General features: G+C 31.9%; 2 protein-coding genes across 2 annotated transcripts in view; one reads left to right on the plus strand and one right to left on the minus strand.

Annotated features, from left to right (window-relative positions):
• Positions 1–24,020, minus strand: part of LOC123665557 — a 170,266-nt gene that overhangs the window by 40,331 nt on the left and 105,915 nt on the right. The window contains exon 4 of the mRNA XM_045599845.1: positions 5,595–5,690. Coding sequence (XP_045455801.1) covers positions 5,595–5,690 — 96 coding nt within the window. The remainder of the gene's footprint in view (positions 1–5,594; positions 5,691–24,020) is intronic.
• LOC123665556 lies at positions 14,018–14,564 on the plus strand. Its single transcript, XM_045599844.1, has 2 exons — positions 14,018–14,096; positions 14,191–14,564. The coding sequence occupies exons 1-2, from the start codon at positions 14,020–14,022 to the stop codon at positions 14,417–14,419; spliced, it is 306 nt and encodes a 101-aa protein (XP_045455800.1). The 5' UTR covers positions 14,018–14,019; the 3' UTR covers positions 14,420–14,564.

Here is a 24,020-nt window from a genome sequence, read left to right on the forward strand (position 1 = left end):
CTTGGTTTGATGTTTTCAAATAAACACTGTTTAAGATTCTGTAACCTCGAAATATGATTTGTGGGGTTTTTGTTTTGACGAACAAGTTATTGAAAATATGTTATATTAACGATCTTTATCTGAAATAATACTATTACTTTGAAGTCGTAATAACAATAAGTGTTTTCTGTAAGTGACGCTAAACAATTGCAATTAATTAATATATACGAAAAATATCAACGAAAAAGCCCCCTTTTTGCAACATTTTATTTTATCATTTTATTTTTTATTTATTTTTAAAGAGAAAAATCTAAATAATTTATTTATCGAAAATTCGAAACTCTTTTACTGACAAAATAGATGAATGTTTATGAAATTTATATCAATTACTGGGAACAAACTGTAGTTATATTATAAAGACTTTTCAAAAAAATCTCCTTCATATAATTATGATGACCAACAATATTATAATAAAAAATTGTTGTACGTTGTAAGTCAAAATAATATATTGTGAACATATATTTTTAGCTGGGCTTGTCCCGATAACTCCCGAAATAAATATTAATTATTATTATTAACTGAAAAAAGAGTTGTTCTTATTTTAATCAGTATATTTTTGTGTTTTATTATAATTAAGATAGAACAGATCGTAAGTGTGTGTAAATGTGTAAGAGTGTGTAGAGTTTGTAAGTGTGTGTCATGTGTAACCTTCTGATAAAGTACCATATCAGTAACTTATTATTGTGTGTAAATAACACATCGACAATGGGGCATTTTATTTTCTCTTTTATTCCAATTGTTTTATTTTATAAAAAAATTATGTTTAGTAGAAATAAAATCACTTTTCATTTCTATCTGTACCTATTCTGTGTGAGTATTAGAATAAAGACATTTGTTTGTAAGTATATCATATGACTATAACAAAAACTGGTCGCCATATTAAATTTTTCCTTTTCCGATCGGGTTGTTTAAATGAATTACAACTTTAAACTTATTTCATAATATTTTTGTGGTGTAGGCAGAGAATGCAAAAGAAAAATGTATAAATAAATATATAAAATATTTCGTCAGCGATTATTCTCGTTACAATTATTCATATCGAATTAAAAATAGAAGACAAAATGATTATGTAAATCCATACGTGACATAACAACTTCAGTCCCTACGCATCCGCTACCAGGATTAGTTAATATAATCCCGTCATGACTTAGTTATTTTAAGTCATACAAAAAACGAATTATCGTCCAGATATATAGGGATAACCCGCACATGTGTATGTAAATGTATGACTCGAATAATCTAACATGTTCGTGATAATGACATTGGTACGTGTTCAAAATGTCGACTAAGCTTATCCTGTTTAAATATTAATCATGATACTACGAGCCAAATATTCTAGATAGTATTATATCATACAGTATTTATTTATTTCAATATTTTTTTTACAATTACCGTGGCGAATAAAAGTACAGTTTGCCTGATGGAAAGCGATTGCCGTAGCCAACAACACCAGTAGCGTCAAAACGCGCTGTCGACCCTACGCCCGTTGTCAATAAAACGCATGCTAATGAACTGTAGCTAACTCATTAAGAACAGGGACACAACACTAATTAAGAACAGAACTATGTGGCAATGATCTTCTTTAAGACCGGGGGTACTTTCCCCATTACGGTTTGCCTAAGATTTTGAGCTAGATGTTAGTGTTTGAGTTTTGTATGTGAAGCAATAAGGGTCCGATAGTGTCGATAAATTGAATTTATTATAGGTAAACATTTAAGTCATAGAGCTACTTCGATAACAACTGGCGATTTTTGTATAGTTACAATTCACCCATAAGCTGACTATTTCAGTTAGTAATGATTAATCTAATCATAAAGGTACATTCTTAAAATTATAGTGCAAAAAAGAGGTTACCAATGTTTATAGTATATTTGAAATTTTGTGATTTATATTTATCTATTTAATATGTACAAAATAAAACACAAAATAGAAAAACCTCTCTCTTTTTAAAATATAAAACCCTTTTTGTTTATTTCTTATTTAAAATAATAAACTAACAGAACTGTCTCAAATCGAATTATCGTAAATTGTCTTTAAATTAACCGTTAACTTTATGACAGCAATAAATATTAGAGCGTCCTGTCCAAACGACGTGTTGACAAACTGTTGAGCTGTTTGCGTAAATTTAATTTGTTTTTCGTTACACAAATAAATATAGACCTTTTTAAAACTGATTTCGAAAACCAAACTTTTTCATGTCCATGTTATTCCGACTGTTTCACCTTTTTATTATTTATTATTTAAATGGATTTTTATACTTTATTTATTTTATATTATATTTTATAGTATAACATTAATAGTGTATTTTACCTAACACACACATACATTACAGCCTATACAGTCCACTGCTGGACATAGGCCTCCACAAGTTTACGCCAAAAATAACGTGAACTTATGTGTTTTGCCATAGTCACCACGCTGGGCAGGCGGGTTGGTGACCGCAGTACTGGCTTTGTCGCACCGAAGACGCTGCTGCCCGTCTTCGGCCTGTGTATTTCAAAGCCAGCAGTTGGATGGTTATCCCGCCATCGGTCGGCTTCTTAAGTTCCAAGGTTATTTTACCTAAATCTCTTCCAAATCTTTTTAAAACAAAAAGGGCCGGTTTCACCAATAGTGGATAAAGTTTATCCTGCAAATAAGTTACAATTAAATTTTAACAGCAGGAGGTAGAATAGGCCAATAGTACCTGTTTTGCATTAATTAATGAACTTCAAGTTTTAGATTCATATTTGTGAATTAAAATATCTCATAAATACAGTGGAATTCGATAGTGAAAAATAATGATACATTAAAAATCTTTATCTGTTGGAGACCGTCATTCGTCAAAAGTTCGGCCCTAAAGATATAAAGACATACTATATATAACATGTATACATTTTTTAAAGTAGTAGTAATGTTATATGAGTTTGATGGGTTTATTTGAATGCATCGTAGCGAAATGATCTATAGAATTAAGTCTAAAGCAATTAGGTTATATATATATATAACTGGATAAGCAAACAAGCGTACAGCGTAGCGAAGCTTATAGACGCCTGCAACAGAAGAAACATCGTAAGTGTGTTGCCGACCCTACCCCCAATCCCCCCCCCCCCCCCCCAGGAGCTCTGGTCACCTCACTCACCAACAGGAACACAATACTGCTTGGTCTTCTGTTAGGTTGAAGTACTACCCCAGTCGGGTTGCTCCATATTTTGCCCTACCTCAGTTATTAATATACATATAACAAAATTCAATTTAAGGTTTTTAGAAAAAAATTGCAAACAAACTGGACTACATATCTGATAAAAAAATTCAAAAAAAAAAACAAATAAATAATAAGTAAATATCAATTGTGGCCAGATGTCATTAAAATGGGTATTTCCCTTCGAATAGTTACGTAGGTACGTGCAGTTACGTTAGAACATTTCCAATTAAATCGCGCATCCATGTGAATTTTCAATGACTTCATATGGTTCGATACGATATGTATTTTTTACTTTATACTTATGTATATTTAATATAAGTTTTAAACCTTCACGGTCATAATAAACTTTTATTTAAATTTACTTAGAGGGGCTTCCCCCGATTTTTGAGGGACGAAATCGTATTTTAGCTATGGTGTCTGTAACGTTGCCGAAGTATCGGGAATTTGATAATAATAATCCTGGTAACTCCCGCTTAAATTAATGTACTATTAACTAATAATATTTCAAATTTTAATCAGTTTCATTTGTATTGGTATAGAGGAAGTACCTCTGTGTACATACACAATAAATAACATATTAATCCTTAATGCTTTAATTAACTTAGTTGTCTTGCAAAATAACCTGTGCTATGTACGAAACTAATTTGTAACTTTACAGATTTGTAATAGTTTTTACATATCTAATTGCTAAAAAAAGATTATTTTCTATTTTACTAAGAAATGAAAACGGAATCCACCACGATACTAAGATTTATACATATAAGAGTCTCAGATTTTCTCCCGGGACAAAGGTACTGGATTTCTTACAATATTTTATTTGTAATGAGGCAACTTTTTCGGATAATTATCGTAATTTATTAAATTTTTTACAAACCTGACCGCGATAAAATCCCAAATAGTTGTTTCATTATAATGAATGAAAGTCGCGTAAACCTTAGAAAACAATATTTTATTTCATCATATGTTCAATTATTTTTAAACGTCCAGTTATAAAGTCAATCACTTGTAGTGGTTTAGTTCAGGTTATCGTATACAAATCTATTCACAACGTCGTATCGTATCGTAAAAATGATCGTCATGGTAAGATTTCACACATATCGCTCATACCTAATATTATATTACGTGATGTTACTTGTGTTAGTTAGACTACGGTCGCAATTGTTTTGTTGTGAAGTTGGGGCTCCTACATACATACATATGACAAGTTTTTCTAGCGACTAACACATCAATGCTGTGTGGTTATGATAGTAAAGAATACAGCCTTCACCCTCTCTTCCCGTGGGTGTCGTAAGAGGCGACTAAGGGATAACATAGTTTCACTACCACCTTGGAACTTAGAAAGCCGATCGATGGCGGGATAAACATTCAACTGTTGGTTTCCAAATACAGACCAAAGGCTGGCAGCAGCTAATTCAGTGCGACAAAGCCAGCCCTGCGGTCACAAACCTGCTTGCCCAGCGTGGTGACAATGAGCAAAACAAATGAATTTGCGCTATGATGTTTGGCGAAATCTTGGGGAGGCCTATGTCCAGCAATAGACTTCGATAGGCTAAAATATCAAGCAGTCCTTATACATATCTACTATATGTCATACAGTGTCTTATTAAATATCTTTAACTTTTTTGATACCTTATTTGTTATGGTGACATAAAAAACATTTTCATGTATAAATAAAAAATATAATAGTGTAATGAAACATTGCCCGTTTTACACAATCTGTTTAACTGTGAAAAAATCGTGACAAATGAAACAAAACAAACATGGACAAAAATTACGCACGTGACATGAGAGCTTTGCTGAATGTCAACACGTTAACGACAATTTGGTCGCAAGAAAAGTACCGTTCAGCTGTACGAGCCCTTAATATGTCAGAATAATATAATTTATAGCTGTAGAAGTAAGAAACACTTGCAAATTATGTTTATGATTAATTACATATTGCCACTATTTAGTAAGAATACGTATATATGTACATAACATCTTGTTTACATAACATTTTAATACAACATGAGATTGTACAACATTGTAATATGAATACTAAATATGAGGTGGTTAAATAGAAAATAATCAAGAAAATTTATCTTATTGTCATTTGAATATTGTTAAAAATAAGCGTAATTGACAATAACGCTATTACTTGTAATGGCAATTCTTACTGTAAACATTCGAAATAGAATAATTAAAGCTGAAATTTTGAAATACTTTTTTAAATACAACAAATTAACAGTTGTAAAATAGCTCAATTTGACTGTTCTTGTTTTAGCTATTATAATTTAAAATAAAGCTTACCAGTAAATATATGTAATTAATTGGTTTGTATAGTAATTAATTATATGCACTTATTTAAATTAGAAATATTCATATTACTCACCACAACAAGTTTTCCATGATTCGGATGCCTTCTGATCAAAAGAGCAGCGCCATTTTCGTCGTCTTGGTAGAGATCTCCGATATCTTCTTCACCTTCCTGTAATAATAAAATCAAGTGAAAAAGTGTCTAGGTATATATTTTACTGTCATGCTTGAAATTCACATAGAATGATCCCAGGTACAAAAATTATACTTCAAATAAATAAATAACTTATTAAATAAAATCATAAATAAAATAATGATAATATAATAATTACGGAGGTTCCTCAGCCTGGAACCTTAACTACCGGCGGCCCGGGCCTCAACCTGCCACGGGAGGACTACTATTTTTAAATATTTTTATTTGTCTTTTTTTATAAACATATTTAAAAAATGTAATCATAAGGAAATATGTTGAATAAAAGAAAATAATAAATAATAATTTTAATAATTTTTGTAGTTTGTCTGTGGTCCCACCACTATTAGTTAAATTGTTACTTTCTTTATCTAATTTCAAATGTGCAATAGAATGTTAAATAAATATATAATCAGTAAATGCATTACGCTCAAAGTACCAAACAGGATTTGAATACTTTGTCGGGGTTCGGAAACATACACATCTCATAATCACAAACGCCCAGACCACGCCAAACATCTGTATAGCCAATACAAATATTTGTCGTGAGAGGGATTCAGCACAAATGATTATGTATTAAATTTATATCATGAAATAAATAATGCAATTGTCTATTTATTGAGTTGTTTCCTATTATTTTTTATAAAATTAAACTGTACACCTACACCGTCAATATATCATCTCCTTAAGCAATAAGGCCGCCTTTTGTACATTTTTTTTTTCAACAAATTATTGCTAATGTTGCTTGTTTATTTTATTTGTTTGGTGTACAATAAAGTGTAAATAAATAAATAAATAAAATAAATAAATTGCATATGTGTTATCAGCGATTATGTGTTCCTTTTGCTCATCTACTTGTGTGTAATAATGAAATCATAACGTTCCAAAACTTCGAAAAGTGACCTTCGGTATATGGAGCATTGTAGTCTGGCAAGAGTATCAGGTGTGCTGTAATTAACAGTCATCTTATTGTGTTCCATTACAGAATGTTACTTCTACTGAGAAGTGAATTAATTAACAGAAATATTAACATTAAGTAAACAGAAACAAACTACGTGTTTTGTAAAAAATCACAGAAAAAGTAAAATAATTTTTTTATAATTTTTACCTCTCTTACATTACAAGAAAAAATCCATTTAAATGCTATGATGTACAAAACTTATTTGATTTTAAACTGATTTCGTTTTAATAATAAATTCATTTATTAGCTTCAGTTACAGGAATAGAATGGATTGACTCGATGGTTACGCTATTTTTGTATATCAATAACTCAAGACACTACGAATATTATTAAAAGGAAAGATTTATAAGTTTGTTTTAACATTTATTTCGTCACATTTCAATTACCATCAGATACGTTATTCAAAAGAAATATATACTATTAAACACCACGTTACGACCCATTGTAGAGAAACAATAGTCATATCATCAATTGAATGTAAAACCTCATGGAACGTCTAAGGAATTACAAAGTCCAATTTTAAAAATATTTAAATTTAACCGTTACTTAAAACCGTACTCAATAAAACCGAACACCTGGTCAAGGCTGAGAAACCTACAGTAATAAAGTCTCGCGGGTATCCATTGTTATTTTGCTCCACTTACATCGCTAATTGTACCGCAAGGAGGGTGTGACGTGAATCTCGATTGACCAGACGATTGTTCGTGTGTAAAAGTTACTAAATATTAAATACTTTTTTACACAATTAGGACCGCTAACCAACTTACGGTCCACCCGACGGTTAGAGGTTACAGTTACCTGCTATTAAACTTTTGAATAGCAGATAAATTAGAAGCACATTGCTATTCCTATCCCCAGAAGTTTGGGCTCCTTTACTCACAACAGGAACACAACAGTACTTACACATTAGTACCTCAACCTTAAAGAAAATTACAGCTTAATAATACTTATCTAAATTAGTGCTGTGATACTGTGTGAGTAAAGAAGTCAGAACACCTCCAATGAGTCGGGGCTAGTGTCAATAATGCGCATTCAAATGCTCCTGTTGTTGCTGCGTCCAGACTACGGTATACGCGTGCACGGTAGTACGCTTACCATCAGGCGGCTCGTCCTCTTGTTGCCATGTAGTGTAAAAAGTAGCAATTCCAAATTTAAATTATTTATTAATAATATCACATTTTGTGTTATACATCAGTGTCATTTAGAAACTAGTGAAAGCCATTAAGCATAATGAATTAAGGAACTTATTGTTGAGTATGTACCCTCGATGTGTCTTTTCTTTTAACAGTAATTAAGTCCGGTAAGTATTTAGAGCGAAATTACTACTCCGGGTCATACTTAACCTATGAACTGAATAAAGGAACGCGAGGTCAACGATATACGCGCATACCTCAGCACTCACAATGAACGGAAGCGACATACGAAGGCTGCATTGTTTCAATGAAGAAATGCAATTAAATTTGATTGTATGCGATGCGATGCACCAGACCTTACATGGATTATTGAGGAAAAGTTTTTGAATGATTGAAAATGCATCTTTTTTAGTATTAAAGGTCCCATTCGCGTCAAGAAGACAATTGTCAACAACTTGTCATTGGCTTGACGACTGATGATTAATTAATTGTGAGAAGGTCACCCAATCTTGAGTCAGGAATGTCGCTATACAAAAGTTGAGACTGGACTGATGCTGTGAGGTTTTTTCAAGTATATTTAATTGAACATTTATCGTTTTAACGATACGATAAGTGTTTTACAATTACGCAAAAAACGTAGAGGGCGCTGTGCTTCAGACACTTATCCATAATAACTTCAAGAGTGGATATAAAACTTAGGAAAATAAATCTAAATGAAGACAAATATAGACAACAACATATAGTCACTGCTGGACATAGGACTCCCCAAGTTCGCGCCAGACTCAGACATCCCGGTTTTCCGCAATTTTCATCTAGCCTACACCGGCAATCTTACGTAGATCGTCGTTCCAGCAGGTCGGAGGACGTCCCACACTGCGTTTGCCAAGACTAAATTTATAGAGCAGTAACCAACTAATTATTGTCCTAATAAAAGCGAAAACTCCATAAGGTTATTATGGTCACTTCTGTCATGTTACTTCGTCACCTTTTGTGAAATATCTGCTTAGTATTCATGTCGTGAAGTTGCAATTAATTGCAATAAACATTTATTCGACAATACACATTTAATGATCGTATTTGGTATTCACAAAACATCACTGAGTTGAGTTTGACCCATGTTTATAAAAAGACGAAATAAATTTTAGTGAATATGTGATTTGGTTAGTCTTTTTTATTTTTGTATAAACTTATTATTCGTCTGGCTGCTATCAATTACGTAATAATAAATATTTTAATGATTTCATAACTTTACTCCAGACTAGATTAGCGTCCGACTTGACTAAGGTACAATTATCATCTAACTTTTACAAATATACAAAACTCCACGTGATATATATAGCTTTTCAAAAGATAAAAATAATAAATAAATACTGACCTAACCATCTATGCACTAACTCACAAGTCAAGTGCCTCTCTCATATTATTAACATTGAAAGAAAATAACCTTATAAAAATTCGTTGTATCCATCAATGAATCATTTTATTTTAAAAGGTCGTCCAAAATGTCCTTAAAGAAATTCGTTGCTGATTTTTTACTCTATGTTGTTAAAGGTATAATTATCATGTTTCATTATCTGTTGCAACTGGTCATTATAAAATTATACGAAAAAAGTAAATATTTTTTATTATAATTTTATTCTTGTTGAGGTAGATATTATTATTAAAATATGCGAATTTTGGTTGACCGTTAGCCGCATTCCTAACTTTTATCTGTTGCCTTATTAGTTAATAAAAAACGGATTAAGCAATGTTGCAAAAATTCGCGCCTTTATATTAAAAGAAAAATAATACATAATTCCTAGCTTTTTCTAGTTTTATAAAATCGACTAAATTGTTATTAGGATCAGTGTTAGGTAGTATTACAATAATAAATAATATGCAACCATATTAACGTCAATCATAATTTCATTTAACAAACAATCCGGAACTGAACAGATTCATTCATTTTTAATGATAAAAGAAAACGTCAATAAGACACAGATAAAATCAAGATCTCATATAATTCAATGAGTTAAATTAAAAATAATTAAAAGTTATTTCGTTCACGGAAATAAGGATTGCAACACCGGTTTCCGAAGGCTGTCGACACCTTTCCCGAAATCGAGCGCAGTCGCGGTATGAATCATGTCGTGGGAACTTGTAACGTTTCATAATAGCTATTCGACTACTTTGATAAGTAATAATGATGTTTGTTGTCACTTTATTTTAGAGATTTTTAAGTACCGTGTACGTCTTGCGATTTCGCCAGCGTACGTTCCGATCCCGTGGGAATGTTGGTATAAAATATAGCCTATGTATTTTTAATTGGATTTCCGGCTATCTTTTTATCGACTACATACTACTAACATTTGTTAATACATCAGTTCAGTAGTATGAAACTGTGACAAACATTCATCCATCATCAAATTTCTACAATTATTATTTGTATGTTGACGACATGTTGTCGCAGCGGTCACAGTTCTGGCTGTTACGCTAGTCGTGTCTGTAGTGGGTTTGATCCCCGCTCATGACAAACATTTGTATCGGCCATATAGATGTTTGTCGTAGTTTGTACGTTTGTGCTTGTGTGTTGTGTGCCCGGAGTCCTGAAATAGCAAAAAAGCCTACTGGGAGCCGTTAAGTGTAAGGCGTTTATTTATTTATGATTTGTTTCATTTATGACTGTGTATATAAAAAGATTTTTTACAGTCGTAAATATTAAAAAAGATAAAACTCATCACCTCTTGGTATTATTAAATTGTTAATATTTATGCTCAAAAGGCTAGTAATTTAGTTAAGTAACAACTTGCTACTGTACGAAAGTATAGAGTATACTACAAAGTGAGTGGTATTTTGCAAATGTTCTACTAATGAGCTCGATGGAGTGGTTTTGACTTACTTATTGAAACAGGAAGCGATTGCATGCGATAAGATTAATAAAAAAATTTGATTGATGCAAAGCATTTTTGAATTTCGATCGAACTATAAATGATTTTCTGTTCTGTGCAGCTTTATTCTCTGTAATGTCATTTTCTAAAGGCTTTCTCAAAAAAATCGCTCTTTAAACGATGAGACATATATTTTATACTTATATATATTTTATTTCTATATAAAACTAGCTGACCCCGCAAACGTTTTTCTAGTTTTGCCATATATGTTATTAACCCCCTTCATCCCTCTCCCCTATAACTTGATGTATGAAAAATAAATGTTGGCCGATTATCAGACCTACCCGATATGCACACAAAAGTTTATAAAAATCGGTCCAGCCGTTTCGGAGGAGTAGGTATTGTAACTAACATTGTGACACGAGAATTTTATATATAAGATGTTTTCTTTTCATTTAAAAATACTGTATACATATTTATATTGTACTGTGGTTGAAAATCAGTTTTCACAAGGTCTAAACGTCCAAAAGGTCCAAAGTCTACACGATATTTTATTGCTGTATTGAATGTTATTAATTCTATTATAATATTATTGATTTCGAAGAACCATTGTAATACCCACAATTTGAATTCTGTACGCAGCTTCAGGTTCCTCTAATAAATAATTTGCGCTTAACGTACATATCCATTGATTTTGACATAAAATTTAATTTTATTACAAAAATTTGTTTAAAACTTAGTTAAAAAAAAATTAAATTTCTAGTTTCTAATATTCTAAGGAATATTCCGCCAATTCGCATTAGAGCAGCATGGTGGATTAAGCTCTGATCCTTCTTCTACATGGGGAAAGAGACCTACGCCCAGCTGTGGGGTATTATAGGGTGAAGCGTAATGTTACCTGGAGGAAAACGCGAAACGACTACGTATTAAGATAACTAATTCAAGATGACTACAAATTATAAATATTTAAATAGCGTGTGATTTAGAAAATTAAAATTGTTTCAATTAATTTCTTAATATTCGCTTATAATAAAAAAAAAACAAAGATCACGCTTATTTATAGAAAAAAAGGTAAAATATAGCTATTGTAAAACATAATTCGTATTCTCTATGTTAGAACGCAATAATTTTGCATAAATTAATAAGATTCAATCATTTGCGGTTTTGTATATTCCGTCATTCATAAAGAAATCAACCAGTTAGAGTCACGTTGCAATATAAAATGTTAATATTATAGAAATATTATTAAATATCCACGTGTACAGGAAAACGATAATGTGTGTTACCATGATAACTAATATAACAACAATTTATTTGCATTTGTTTTATGTCATCAAATGTGCATGTCACTAAAGTGTCATTAACATGGCTGAGGGCGCATTAAACCTATCAATGAATCAATTATAACTTCGTGACATAATATCTAAGGTGCTCAGCTGGCACAACTGAAAGCCAATCAATCAACATCTAAAGATGATAAAACTTTCAATCTTAATCAAAAATTAAAAGTATAATTTTCATTTAATGTTATAATTTTTAAATAACCGGAATAATTTCAAAAAACGAAATAATTGTATTGTTAAAATATTGTGTGTATTTGCAAGCGAAGATTACTTCGACTGGTAATACAACGTTGGTAAACGAAAACATAGTCAAGTAAATTCGTATTATAAAAGAAAACATACTTAAAATACATTCGAATTGAGGATCCCCTCCTTTTTTTAAATTAGTTAAAAAAGAAAAATAATTAAAATTAATGAGTAAAGACCAGTAAGTATTCATAAAGACACCCTGAGTGATTTACGATTGGGTCTTTATGGATATTTCAGACTAGAAATGTTACGGTACGACAGCGTGGATGCGTGTGCGTTATTTCCGGTGTGGGTCTTTGTGGGGCTCTCAACCGTGCCTCGGAGAGCACGCTAAGCTGTCGGTCCCGGTTTTTATCATGTACACTTGATAGCGATCGTTACTCATATTAGGGAATACATCCTCAACCCGAATTGGAGCAGCGTAGTGGATTAAGCTCTGATCCTTCTCCTACATGGGGAAAGAGGCCTATGCCCAGTGGGTGAAAATTACAGACTGAAGCAAAGCGTGATGTTACGGTAGATTTCACATTTCCCCAAAATGAACAGTCATTAACCAAAATCATAAGAATAGTATAGGTATGTATATACATATTTATATATGTTACCGGCCAAACCCGATTTCAGGACAAACTAGTTTTGCCTAGGCTAAACTAGTTCTTCCTATACGTGTTAGGATTAACTAGTATAGCCTAGGCAAAACTAGTTTGTCCTTAACCCGATAGGATAAACCAGTATAGGCTAGTCCAAACTAATTTGTCCTAAGCCCGATAGGATAGACCAGTTTAGGCCAGGCCAAACTAGTTGACCCTGATATAAATAGGCACACTTTAGGATAAACTGGTATGGCCTAGTCTAAACAGTTTAAAAAAAAAATTCGGGACAGGATGTTAGCCGAAACATCAAAAAAATATGCCAATATCACAAAAGAAATGATAAGCTTGTATTTATCTATGTGTAGTGTCTGTCATCAAAATAAAACAAAGAAGAAAAGAGGATTAGTCTCTAAGCCCATTCTTCATTCGGAAATGAATAGTAGGTGCCAGGTAGATCTGATCGATTTTCAGACACAACCAGATGGAAATTTTAAATTTATTATGGTTTATCAAGACCATCTAACAAAATTTGTTCTGCTTCGCGCTCTACAATGTAAGAGGGCGGTAGAGGTGGCTTACTATTTGAATGATATATTTCTAACTATAGGAGCGCCGTGCATTCTTCAATCTGATAACGGTAGGGAATTTGTAAATAATGTTATAAGTGAGCTTGCCAGACACAGTCAAAGCCAGGGCTCAGTTGAACGTGCCAATCAAGATATTGAGAATATGATAGGGTCTTGGATGAATGACAACGTTTCAACGAAATGGTCAGAAGGTTTGAGATACGTTCAATTCATGAAAAACCGCGCCTACCATTCAGGAATAAAATAATCACCATACAAGGCATTATTTGGAATAGAACCCAGAGTAGGACTTTCGACTTCCTCTTTGCCGCAAGAAATCATAAATGATATTCAGAATGAAGATGATTTAAAGAAGGTAATAAAAGATGATCGTAATGTTAACCTAACAGAAGATAGAAATGGTAACGTTGTCGAAGTTAGTAATCGAGAAAAAGTTTCTTCATCTGAAAATGGCATTCATAAAGCTAGAACAACTGCAGCAGAAAATCTTGTGAAACACACTAAGAAAATGAAAACTACTTCTGACAAGTCTCATCCACCTGCCAACATTGGAGATAATGTAACTATACCGATTCCAGATGTTGACAAAGGCAAAGGTGATCTCAGAAACATTATTGGAGTTATTCTTCAGAAAAATGACGAATCAATATTGCAGGTTTTATTTTTTTGTTACTTAATTACTCATCTATCTTTCTGAAGCATTGATGATATTTTAAAGTACCTAATATGTTTTTACTTTATTTTTTCAGATCAGAATTCGGCATTTGCAATCAAACTTTTTTAGAGGTAGCAGATGTAAACCAAGGCTCTGAAATATCGTTAAGGACTGCAGCTACGAAACATTCAGTTGGATCAGGCCAAGGTTTTGTGAGATGCAGCTGCTACAAAAACTGTTCCACAAACAGATGCCAGTGCAAGAAGGCACTCATACTCTGCAATTCTAAGTGCCACCAAAGTAAACCATGTAAAAATAAATAACAATTTTAATAATTGAGATATGATTATTGCTTCTATTAAAAAACACTTATTATTTGTTAAAGTATGATTGTTTGTATTACCAATTATCCATAATTTTTAACGACGAATCATTATGGTTTTAATAAAAATGATTTTTTTTCAATTACAGAGTATTTTATTCACTTTATCCATTTATTTTGACTTTCTTGATATACTATAATGTTTAGACTAGGCCATACCAGTTTATCCTAAGGTGTGCGTATTTATATCAGGATCAACTAGTTTGGCCTGGCCTAAACTGGTCTATCCTATTGGGCTTAGGACAAATTAGTTTGGACTAGCCTATACTGGTTTATCCTATCGGGTTAAGGACAAACTAGTTTTGCCTAGGCTATACTAGTTAATCCTAACACGTATAGGAAGAACTAGTTTAGCCTAGGCAAAACTAGTTTGTCCTGAAATCGGGTTTGGCCGGTAACATATATAAGTATGAGAAATGAATTTAAGTCGTATTATCTGAACACCTGTAACTGTTTCTAACAAACCGGTTTTGCGTCTCGATCGCCTTCCCTGCGTACGCATTTACACCGAATTAAAAGATACCTACTTTAGTTTGTAGAACTACCCACCTTAGTTTTGATTGCCTAAATGAACTGTATTCAAACTTAACACTCCGGAGAAATCTCTGCGATTTTTGAGGTGTATTACTGTAATTTTTTAACCGACTTCCAAAAAAGGAGGAGGTTCTCCATTCGACTGTATTTTTTTTTTATGTGTGTTACATCAGAACTTTTGCCCGTGTGGACCGATTTCGACATTTTTTTTTAATCGAAAGGTGGTGTGTGTCAATTGGTCCCATTTAAATTTATTTGAGATCTAACAACTGCTTTTCGAGTTATATCTAATAATGCGTTTTTACTTGCCGCTTTTTTCGTCGACCTACGTTGTATTATACCGCATAACTTTCTACTGGATGTACCGACTTTGATAATTCTTTTTTTTGTTGGAAAGGGGATATCCCTAGTTTGGTACCATGATAAAGAAACCAGGATCTGATGATGGGATCCCAGAGAAATCGAGGGAAACTCTTGAAAATCCGCAATAACTTTTTACTGGGTGTACCGATTTTGATAATTCTTTTTTGTTGGAAAGAAGATATCCCTAGTTTAGTAACATGATAAGGAAACCAGGATCTGATGATGGGATCCCAGAGAAATCGAGGGAAACTCTTGAAAATCTGCAATAAATTTTTACTGGGTGTACCGATTTTAATAATTTTTAATTTAATCGAAAGCTGATGTTTGTCATGTGGTCACATATAAATTTTATTGAAATCTGATAACCACTTTTTAAGTAATCTTTGATAACGCGTAGTTACTTGACTATTTTTTCGTCGATCTACGTTTTATTACTCGTCGATGTAACTGAAGTCGGTTTTTTTTCGTTTGCGAGCAAACACAATTATTTTATGTCAAACGAGTTTAAATAATAAAATAAATGCAGTATAGTCGTATATATATATATATATATATATATATATATATATATATATATATATATATATTATGCATATAATTCAGCTATTACTTAAAATGTACGCAATAAAATGTTCACAAGAAAAAAACTTTTTATAACCTTGATAGTAAAGGTTACAATGGCGTAAAAATATCTGCACGCTTAAAAAGTTGAGGCTATCAAATTACGAATGAAACGTACTTAAATACGCAATCATTTATTATTATTTTAAACATGTATTCACTTTTATGCTACAAGATAGTTCAAAAAAGTGTTTTTTTCCCTTGCCACAAATACTTAAAGCATGATGATATATTTTACAGAAATGAGGACGTTGTTTGAGGATAGTAGAGTGTAAAAGACACGTAGACGTATTCTTGCTTAAAATATTCCAGTTATTCTTCTTCTGTCTAGCATCCCAGCTATAGAATGGCGGATAATACTAGGAAGGAGTTTCATACCGTAGAGTTGGGATGACAATTAGTCAGTTACTATAACATCAGATAGCAAAAAATGTGTTCCATTTTCATTTCAATAAATAATTTTAAATAACTTAGTATTGTTGTGCCTTTCTTAAGGCGAAGAACCAAAGTACGTGTTTCTTAAGCGCTTACAGAGGTGGAGCTCTGTGATTACAATATTAATGGCATCGGTTTAAGCTTTAGAGAAATATACAATAATAGTGTTGCTATTTTACATAAATAAACATGACATCAAAGCGTTCCTAAAGTTTTAAATAACTTGTTTTAAAATAAAATATGAAAAAACTGATAGTGACATTATATCTCGCGTAACTATAAAATATACACTAACATAACATAATAAGACAAAAGAGTTATGTAATTAATTTGTTTGAATGCATTAATTTAACGAATTTTAGGATCGATTAAAATATTATTTTCTGCTAGATATGAATATTTCTTACCGAAAAACTGTAATTTTTATTTTCTATATATATTTTTATACAGATCTAAAAGAAATAGAGTAATTTAAATTTTAAACTAATGTGACAAGCTTTGAGCAACTTATATTAAAGCACAGAAGATATTTTTTAGTTTTAGTTACCGATGCAACCGTATATTACATCTATACAAATAAATAAAATTGGAGTGTCTGTTTGTAATATTAAAATAACAGCTTTTTACTAAATGCATATAGATCTGTCTGTCTGTCTGTCTGCTTGTTGAGGCAAATCTCTGAAACGACTAGACCGATTTTGACGGGACTTTCACTGGCAGATAGCTGATGTAATAAGAAGTAACTTAGGCTACTTTAATTTTAGAAATTTATTTATTTTGTAACTCTGTGAACTGACCAATCATTTTTTTAATGCCACGAAGACGAAGTCGCGGGAAAGGCTAGTATTTTATAAAAAAATAGATTCGGAAACGATATATTTTGATAATGTATTTTAAATATATATAAAAATATTTTATTAATTCAACGAGTTCAAGGTTGTGTCACCTAATATATAATCATTCATGACCGAAAAGTCATTTTTTTATCTAGTCAAGTAATTAGAAAACCAGATTTATAGAATTGAATAGGATAATAAAATATTCATCCACAAAATTAAACATTTGTATTGTTAGATAACGAATGATAAATGAATATAACTTCCTTGTGTTATAACATACTTAGAATAAATCGTCATTGCATAATTATTTAATTTTATCTTTGAATCTTAATTATTGTCAAGTATAGGTAAACCCATATTGACCCACGGAAATGTTGCATATGTGTTACTTGTGAGTATTTACTTGAACATATTAAAATGTGTGTCAATATCTACATACAATATATTGTGTTTATTTTGTTGTTCGTTTATATGTATGCATAAATGTGTGGGTGCGTGCGGGCGTGCATGCATGCTGGGCGTACGTGCATGCGTGTGTGCAAAAACAGTCCGTTCAGCCGAATTTACAAATAAATTACAATAATTACAAAGTATTACAACTTATCAAATGCAAATAGAAATGTCTGCCAAATAAAGCAGAGTTAGATCGTGATAAAGAAAAATACACCATAATCTATTATCACTACATAGTATAAAACAAAGTCGCTTTTTCTGTCCCTGCACATGTATGTACGCTTAAATCTTTAAAACTACGCAACGGATTTTGATACGGTTCTTTTTAATAGATAGATTGATTCAAGAGGAAGGTTTATATGTATAATAATATCCATTAAATAGTGGAGAAATACTGTTATTTTTGAGTTCTCTAATGTTATGTCGTAAATAATTATTTTTTTTTTTCGCTTAAATTGCAAACGCAGGCCGAACCCTACGAGATTTATCAAAATAATGTACTAATTATTGTACACATTGAAAAGGTCTACAGAAAACTCCGCGATGGTATATACCTATCTCTTATGGATATCCCACAATAACATTTTTTTGTCATTTACTTTTTACGACAAATAATGGCTAATTTTCGAAGCGATTTTAACCAATACAGCATTAATCCTTATCCAATTAAATACATTAAATATATTTTTTATTTAATATAGATCTATATGGCCCTTTACAGCATATTATTTAAATGAATATTTTCGAAGATATTACAGATTTAAAAATCGCGGTACGTAGCGTTTGCGGCGGTTCCGGCCGGCTTTTACTCTAAGTTAACGCGTACGGGCCACGGGCAGTAATGAATAAAACAAAACTACTGGATCGATTTTAATCATTTTTTCAGTGAATGACATAGGCTATAATTATATTTTTACCCGTGCGAAGCCGGAGCGGGTCGCTAGTCTGATATAATTTACGTCAGACAGTTTGATATATTCATAGGGAAATAATTGTGGTTATTAGAAGTTATATTGTAGGTATGTATTTTATTAATATTAATATTTGTTATTGAATTCTTAGCTACAAACGACCTTGCTATAAATATTATATAAATAGTTACAAGAGTAAACCAAATAACAACATAGTGTCCTTTAAATATATATTTAACAGAGTCATAATTCCGAGCATAGCAAGACAAACTACGCATTTCGTCACCAAGAATGCAAATTAACATTATTTAATCGAATAACAAATGTCTTTAAGCAACCAAATTAGTTCACTAACTAGAATCACAATATTACAAATCGACAGACTTATTTTTTCCTTTTAGCTAAAGATAATAACGAGAAGCTGAGGATGCACAAATGGATGCCAATTAAATGTAAAAAAAACCATACACTGATTCAGAACGCAAAGAAAGCGTACTAGGTGTAATAATTGGTTTTATTTATTACAAAAAAAAGTAGAAAGTATAACATTGTGAAGTATAAATAAATAAATACGTTTAACGAACTCGCATCAAAACAAGCCAAACATGAATAAACTGATAAAAATAGACAATTAACAAATATATTAATTATTTTGATAATAAGTTACCAATTAAGCGCACAATAATCTGTAATTAATAGGTGAAGCAAAAATTTTGCACCCCTTTTTACGGAAATTGCGCGGACGGAGGAGTATGAAATTTCGCACACTTATACTCCATATAGAGAAGGATTGCAGAATGCATTTTTTTTCAATTATGCATAAAAATACATTAAATCAATAAAAAAAAAACATTACACACACTACCATGTATTTGGCACACACACACACGCATATATACTCTTTTGTTTATTATTATAGAAGTAGTAGTCTGGGTGACCAAGCTTAGCTCGGTTTTTTTTTTAGTAAATCGTGTTTTTTGGACATCATATTTAAATACGAATTACATATTGATAAAATATGAATAATATTTTTCGATTTTACCGACAGAATAATAAAAAATATGAACTGGTTATTTAAATAAAAAATCATGAGTGCAATTAGAAAAAAAAGGAAAAAATAATCGATCTGAAGACATGCGGATTTGAATTATGGTAATCTCAATCGATCCCGACCGGCCGATTTCTCACCTGAGCTATTTTAATTCTATTGACATTAGCGAAATTTACCTTCGTATTCTACTGACGATATTGCAACCATTTTTTCATTGCCTAAAACCAGAGATAAAACGATATCTTCTAAAAATGAATCCTAGCTATATCGATTTATCGCCCCCGAAATCCCTTGCATACTAAATTTCATGAAAATCATTGGAACCGTTTCCGAGATTCAGTTTATATATATATATATACAAGAATTGCTCGTTTAATAGTATTAGATAGTCTTTGACAACAGAACCTCAGTAATGTACAAACTTTTAATTATGGTCGAATTTTGACCACTTGGCGGCCATTAGTAGAATTAAAAAGCTATAAGAACCTGACATTTCGAAAAGTATAGACGTAAATGCTACATTAATTACAAGTATGAGCTTTCAAAAACAAAGCGGTTAAGAACTTTGGCATTTCCAAGAATTTAGGTAATAGAGATCATCATTAAACATCCTAGATAATAAAACAACAATATTAATTTATATTAATAAAATTTGTTTTCAATAAAATAGAAACTTTTCCGCAATAAAGTTAATTAATAGAACATGTATCTAATGAAATAAAAAATAATAAAAAAAGTCAATAGCGATAAAAGAGCACGTGATATCGACAAAAACGTGTTAATTATAATTTATTGACGTATTAATCAGATGAACATAAATATTCTGAAACACAAATCTGAAGTTTTTTTTTAATGGCTAGTCTGGTCAATGCACTAAAAGTTTGACGAGATTTTATTAATAGACAAGAAACAAGCAGGTGGGAGATATGATGATAAGTAAAAGGCAACTGTTGCCAGTAAATATGTGCGAAATAAATGAAGACACAAACTGATCGAATAACGAAGGCGATATTTGAATAACAATTAAATACTTTTCACAACATTATTTTTCATTCTGTAAAGTTGGCAAGAATGCGTAAAATCCGCTTGACGGTAACTGTATACCGTAGCCTATGGACGCCTGCAAGACTAGGAACATTTAAAGTGCGTTACTGACACAAAAAATATATTCTGCTGTGCCCTACCTCAATTAAACCTACAAAGCCCTATAAAAAATTACATAATATCAAGATTCAATAATAAAAGCTAAGTGGTTATCAATTAACCGGGGCGAAAATCGAATTCACACCCAAGGAGCAGTACACATTAGTGATTCTCTTTCATTAAAACATTATTGATTATAACAATAGCTCCGCGTAGCTTTAGACCCAAATTTTACCATTATAATAAAAATAAATGTCAGTAAACGAGATTTTGTTAGCCGCAAGTTTTTATATATATTTTAGACTATCTATACCTATTAACTAATTTTTTTAATATAGTTTTATTCATACTCTGAAGCGGTTATACTATAAGATTGTAAAGATATGTAGAATCTTTTATTTTGAATACATTTCGACCTCTCCCAGTTTTACCCATATCAAGCTTCGATTTTAAGATTTATGGTAACTTACACATTTTAAAATACTAATTACTTAAAAAAAGTTAATTATAACATTAAAATGTACTATTAACTTTAAAGTACTATTATTGACTGTTAAAAATATATATAGAATTGTAGATGGGCTATTCTAGCAGTGTTTTAATCTGCGTACAGTAATCGTAGATTTACAATGTAAATAAAATTACATAATTCAGTCAGTAGACGATGAATTCGAAATGACAAGCCGTTTAGAGCTAGCAAAATGACCCACAGTTTACGTACGTTGTGTTGATGTAAATAGTCACTGTCCTAATCATATTTATATAATAAAATTCTCGTGTCACAATGTCAGTAAAAATACACCTCCGAAACGGGTGGACAGATTTTTATGAAATTTTGTGTGCATATAGGTCTGAGAATCGGCCAACATCTATTTTTCATACTCCTAAGTAATAGGGGGGGATTAAGGGGGTTATAGCATATATGGTAAAACAACGTTTGCGGTGTCTAAGTATTTATATAATTATCAACTGTTAAAGTTATAAGGCGGTTGGTGATCGATCCCTGCAAACAGCATAGGTACATTTATTTTGTATTTGCCAAACAAATATTTGCCGTGGTCTGAGCGTTTGTGCTTGTGGAGATGTCAAGTTCTCTTCTAAGTCTATCTTGTAGAACAAATGTCGGATCTGTAGGTTCCGAGATAACTTTATTTAAATAAACTCACTCAATTTCTCTCTCTCTCCCAAAAATATTAATTATATTAAATGTAACATATATCATAAAAATATATTAGTTGATTAATAATTTAAATCTAACTAGTTTCAATGCTTTCAATTGTACAAAATACTGCAGATTTCGCCAATGTTACGTAGAATGGCGAATACGCGAAGGAGGTTTGTTGGAACGGTCGAGATTAAAATCTTAATATAATTTTTAAGACTGTAGAAATAGCAGGCGTTTAGGACAACACAAGCAATTTAAAGCTAACGAAACAGCGAAGCGTAATTGCTTAACTGTCAATATTTTAGCAATAGACATCACAATAATTGACAACAAGGGTGTTGAAGCGGCATTTTAGTCGTAATTCCATTAAATGTTTATAATTAAAATGTTTTAATCACAACAGGAATTGCAGAGTAATTTTACGATTGTTGTATCTCGTTAAATTATTTTAATTAAAACTGAGAGTTTTAAACATAGTCTATAAACTCACCTATAAGTTAAAGTTGTTCTTAGAATCTTTTCATTGAATCAAAATTGTACGCGAATGTCCTATATATATATTTTTTTTTTATGTCACCACTAGGTCGGCAAACAAGCGTACGGCTCACCTGATGGTAAGCGATTACCGTAGCTTATAGACGCCTGCAACACCAGAAGCATCGCAAGCGCGTTGCCGACCCAATCCCCAATCCCCCCAGGATATATTTGTTTAGTAACTTAAATTTCGAGAAATAAAATTTTCTTTTAAAAGGTTTATGTTTCTACAGATATCGGTACGAAGGCGTGGATATCTATACTAATTATAACACATAAAAGTTTGTTTGTTTCTTTAAGCGCGCTAATCTCAGAAACTACTGATTTGAATTGAAAAATTATTTTCGTGTTGTGTAGCCCATTTACCGAAGAAGGCTATAGCCTATTTTTTCCTTCAAATTAACGAGACTGAAGCCGTAGGACACAGCTAGTTGAGTATAAAGCTGAAGGTCAGTTCTCAATACTCTTGCCGATAACTGTAACACTAAAACTTTTATTTAATAATGTACTGACTTCGCTCAGATTTTATTTAGCCCACATACAACCAAGATGATGTTTGAGATGCGACATGGCGAGACTTATACTTCTGAAACTGGACTAAAACAAACACTTGAACTTTAGGTGCCTACACTTCATTCAGAAGAAGGGTTTTAGTAACGTGTTTCATCGTGTTGTGTTACCGTATTTGTCAGTCACATAAAACTATGGGAAGACTCGACTCGAAGACTCTAAAACGTTTTGCCTTTTATAAACACTTCTATAAAATAAACTCCTTTAGGTAGAGTCACATCAGTCTTTAAGTAAGTTTCTGGACGAATATAATCATGACATATTCGTATCAAAGTCACGACATCAGAGATTGTTGTACCTATACATATATTCTTATATAGTCACTATGGAAAGCAGTAATGGCAAGTTGTGATTTATTAAACTTTGAATCGACAGAGTTAAATTTAAGTATAAAAAAAAAAAAAATAATTAGGTAAATCTTAAATTTGAGGTGCTGTGTGGCTACGGTATTAAATAATATATTCACCCCATCTCTTCCCGTGGGTGTCGTAAGAGGCGACTAAGGGATAACACAGTTCCGCTACCACCTTGGAACTTATAAAGCCGACCGATTTTTGGATAACCATCCAACTGCTGGCTTTGAAATACACAGGCCGAAGACGGGCAGCAACGTCTTAGGTGCGACAAAGCCAGCCCTGCGGTCACCAACCCGCCTGCCCAGCGTGGTGACTATGGGCAACACACATGAGCTCAAGCCATTTTTAGGCGCGAACTTGTGGAGGCCTATATCCACTGTGGACTGCAATAGGCTGAAATGATGATGATGATAATAATAAAATTGAGGTTGCAAAATGAGAGCTTTCGAGTACCAAACGTAAATATACCAAATTTTGTTCAGTAGTTTTAGTTTTCTATAATAATAAAAATCTTTCAACATATTCATTTATGTACCCCCAAATAATACCGGTGTGTATTTGTAAGTA

This window comes from Melitaea cinxia, chromosome 24 (genome assembly GCF_905220565.1).
Source record: "Melitaea cinxia chromosome 24, ilMelCinx1.1, whole genome shotgun sequence".
Taxonomy (NCBI): domain Eukaryota; kingdom Metazoa; phylum Arthropoda; class Insecta; order Lepidoptera; family Nymphalidae; genus Melitaea; species Melitaea cinxia.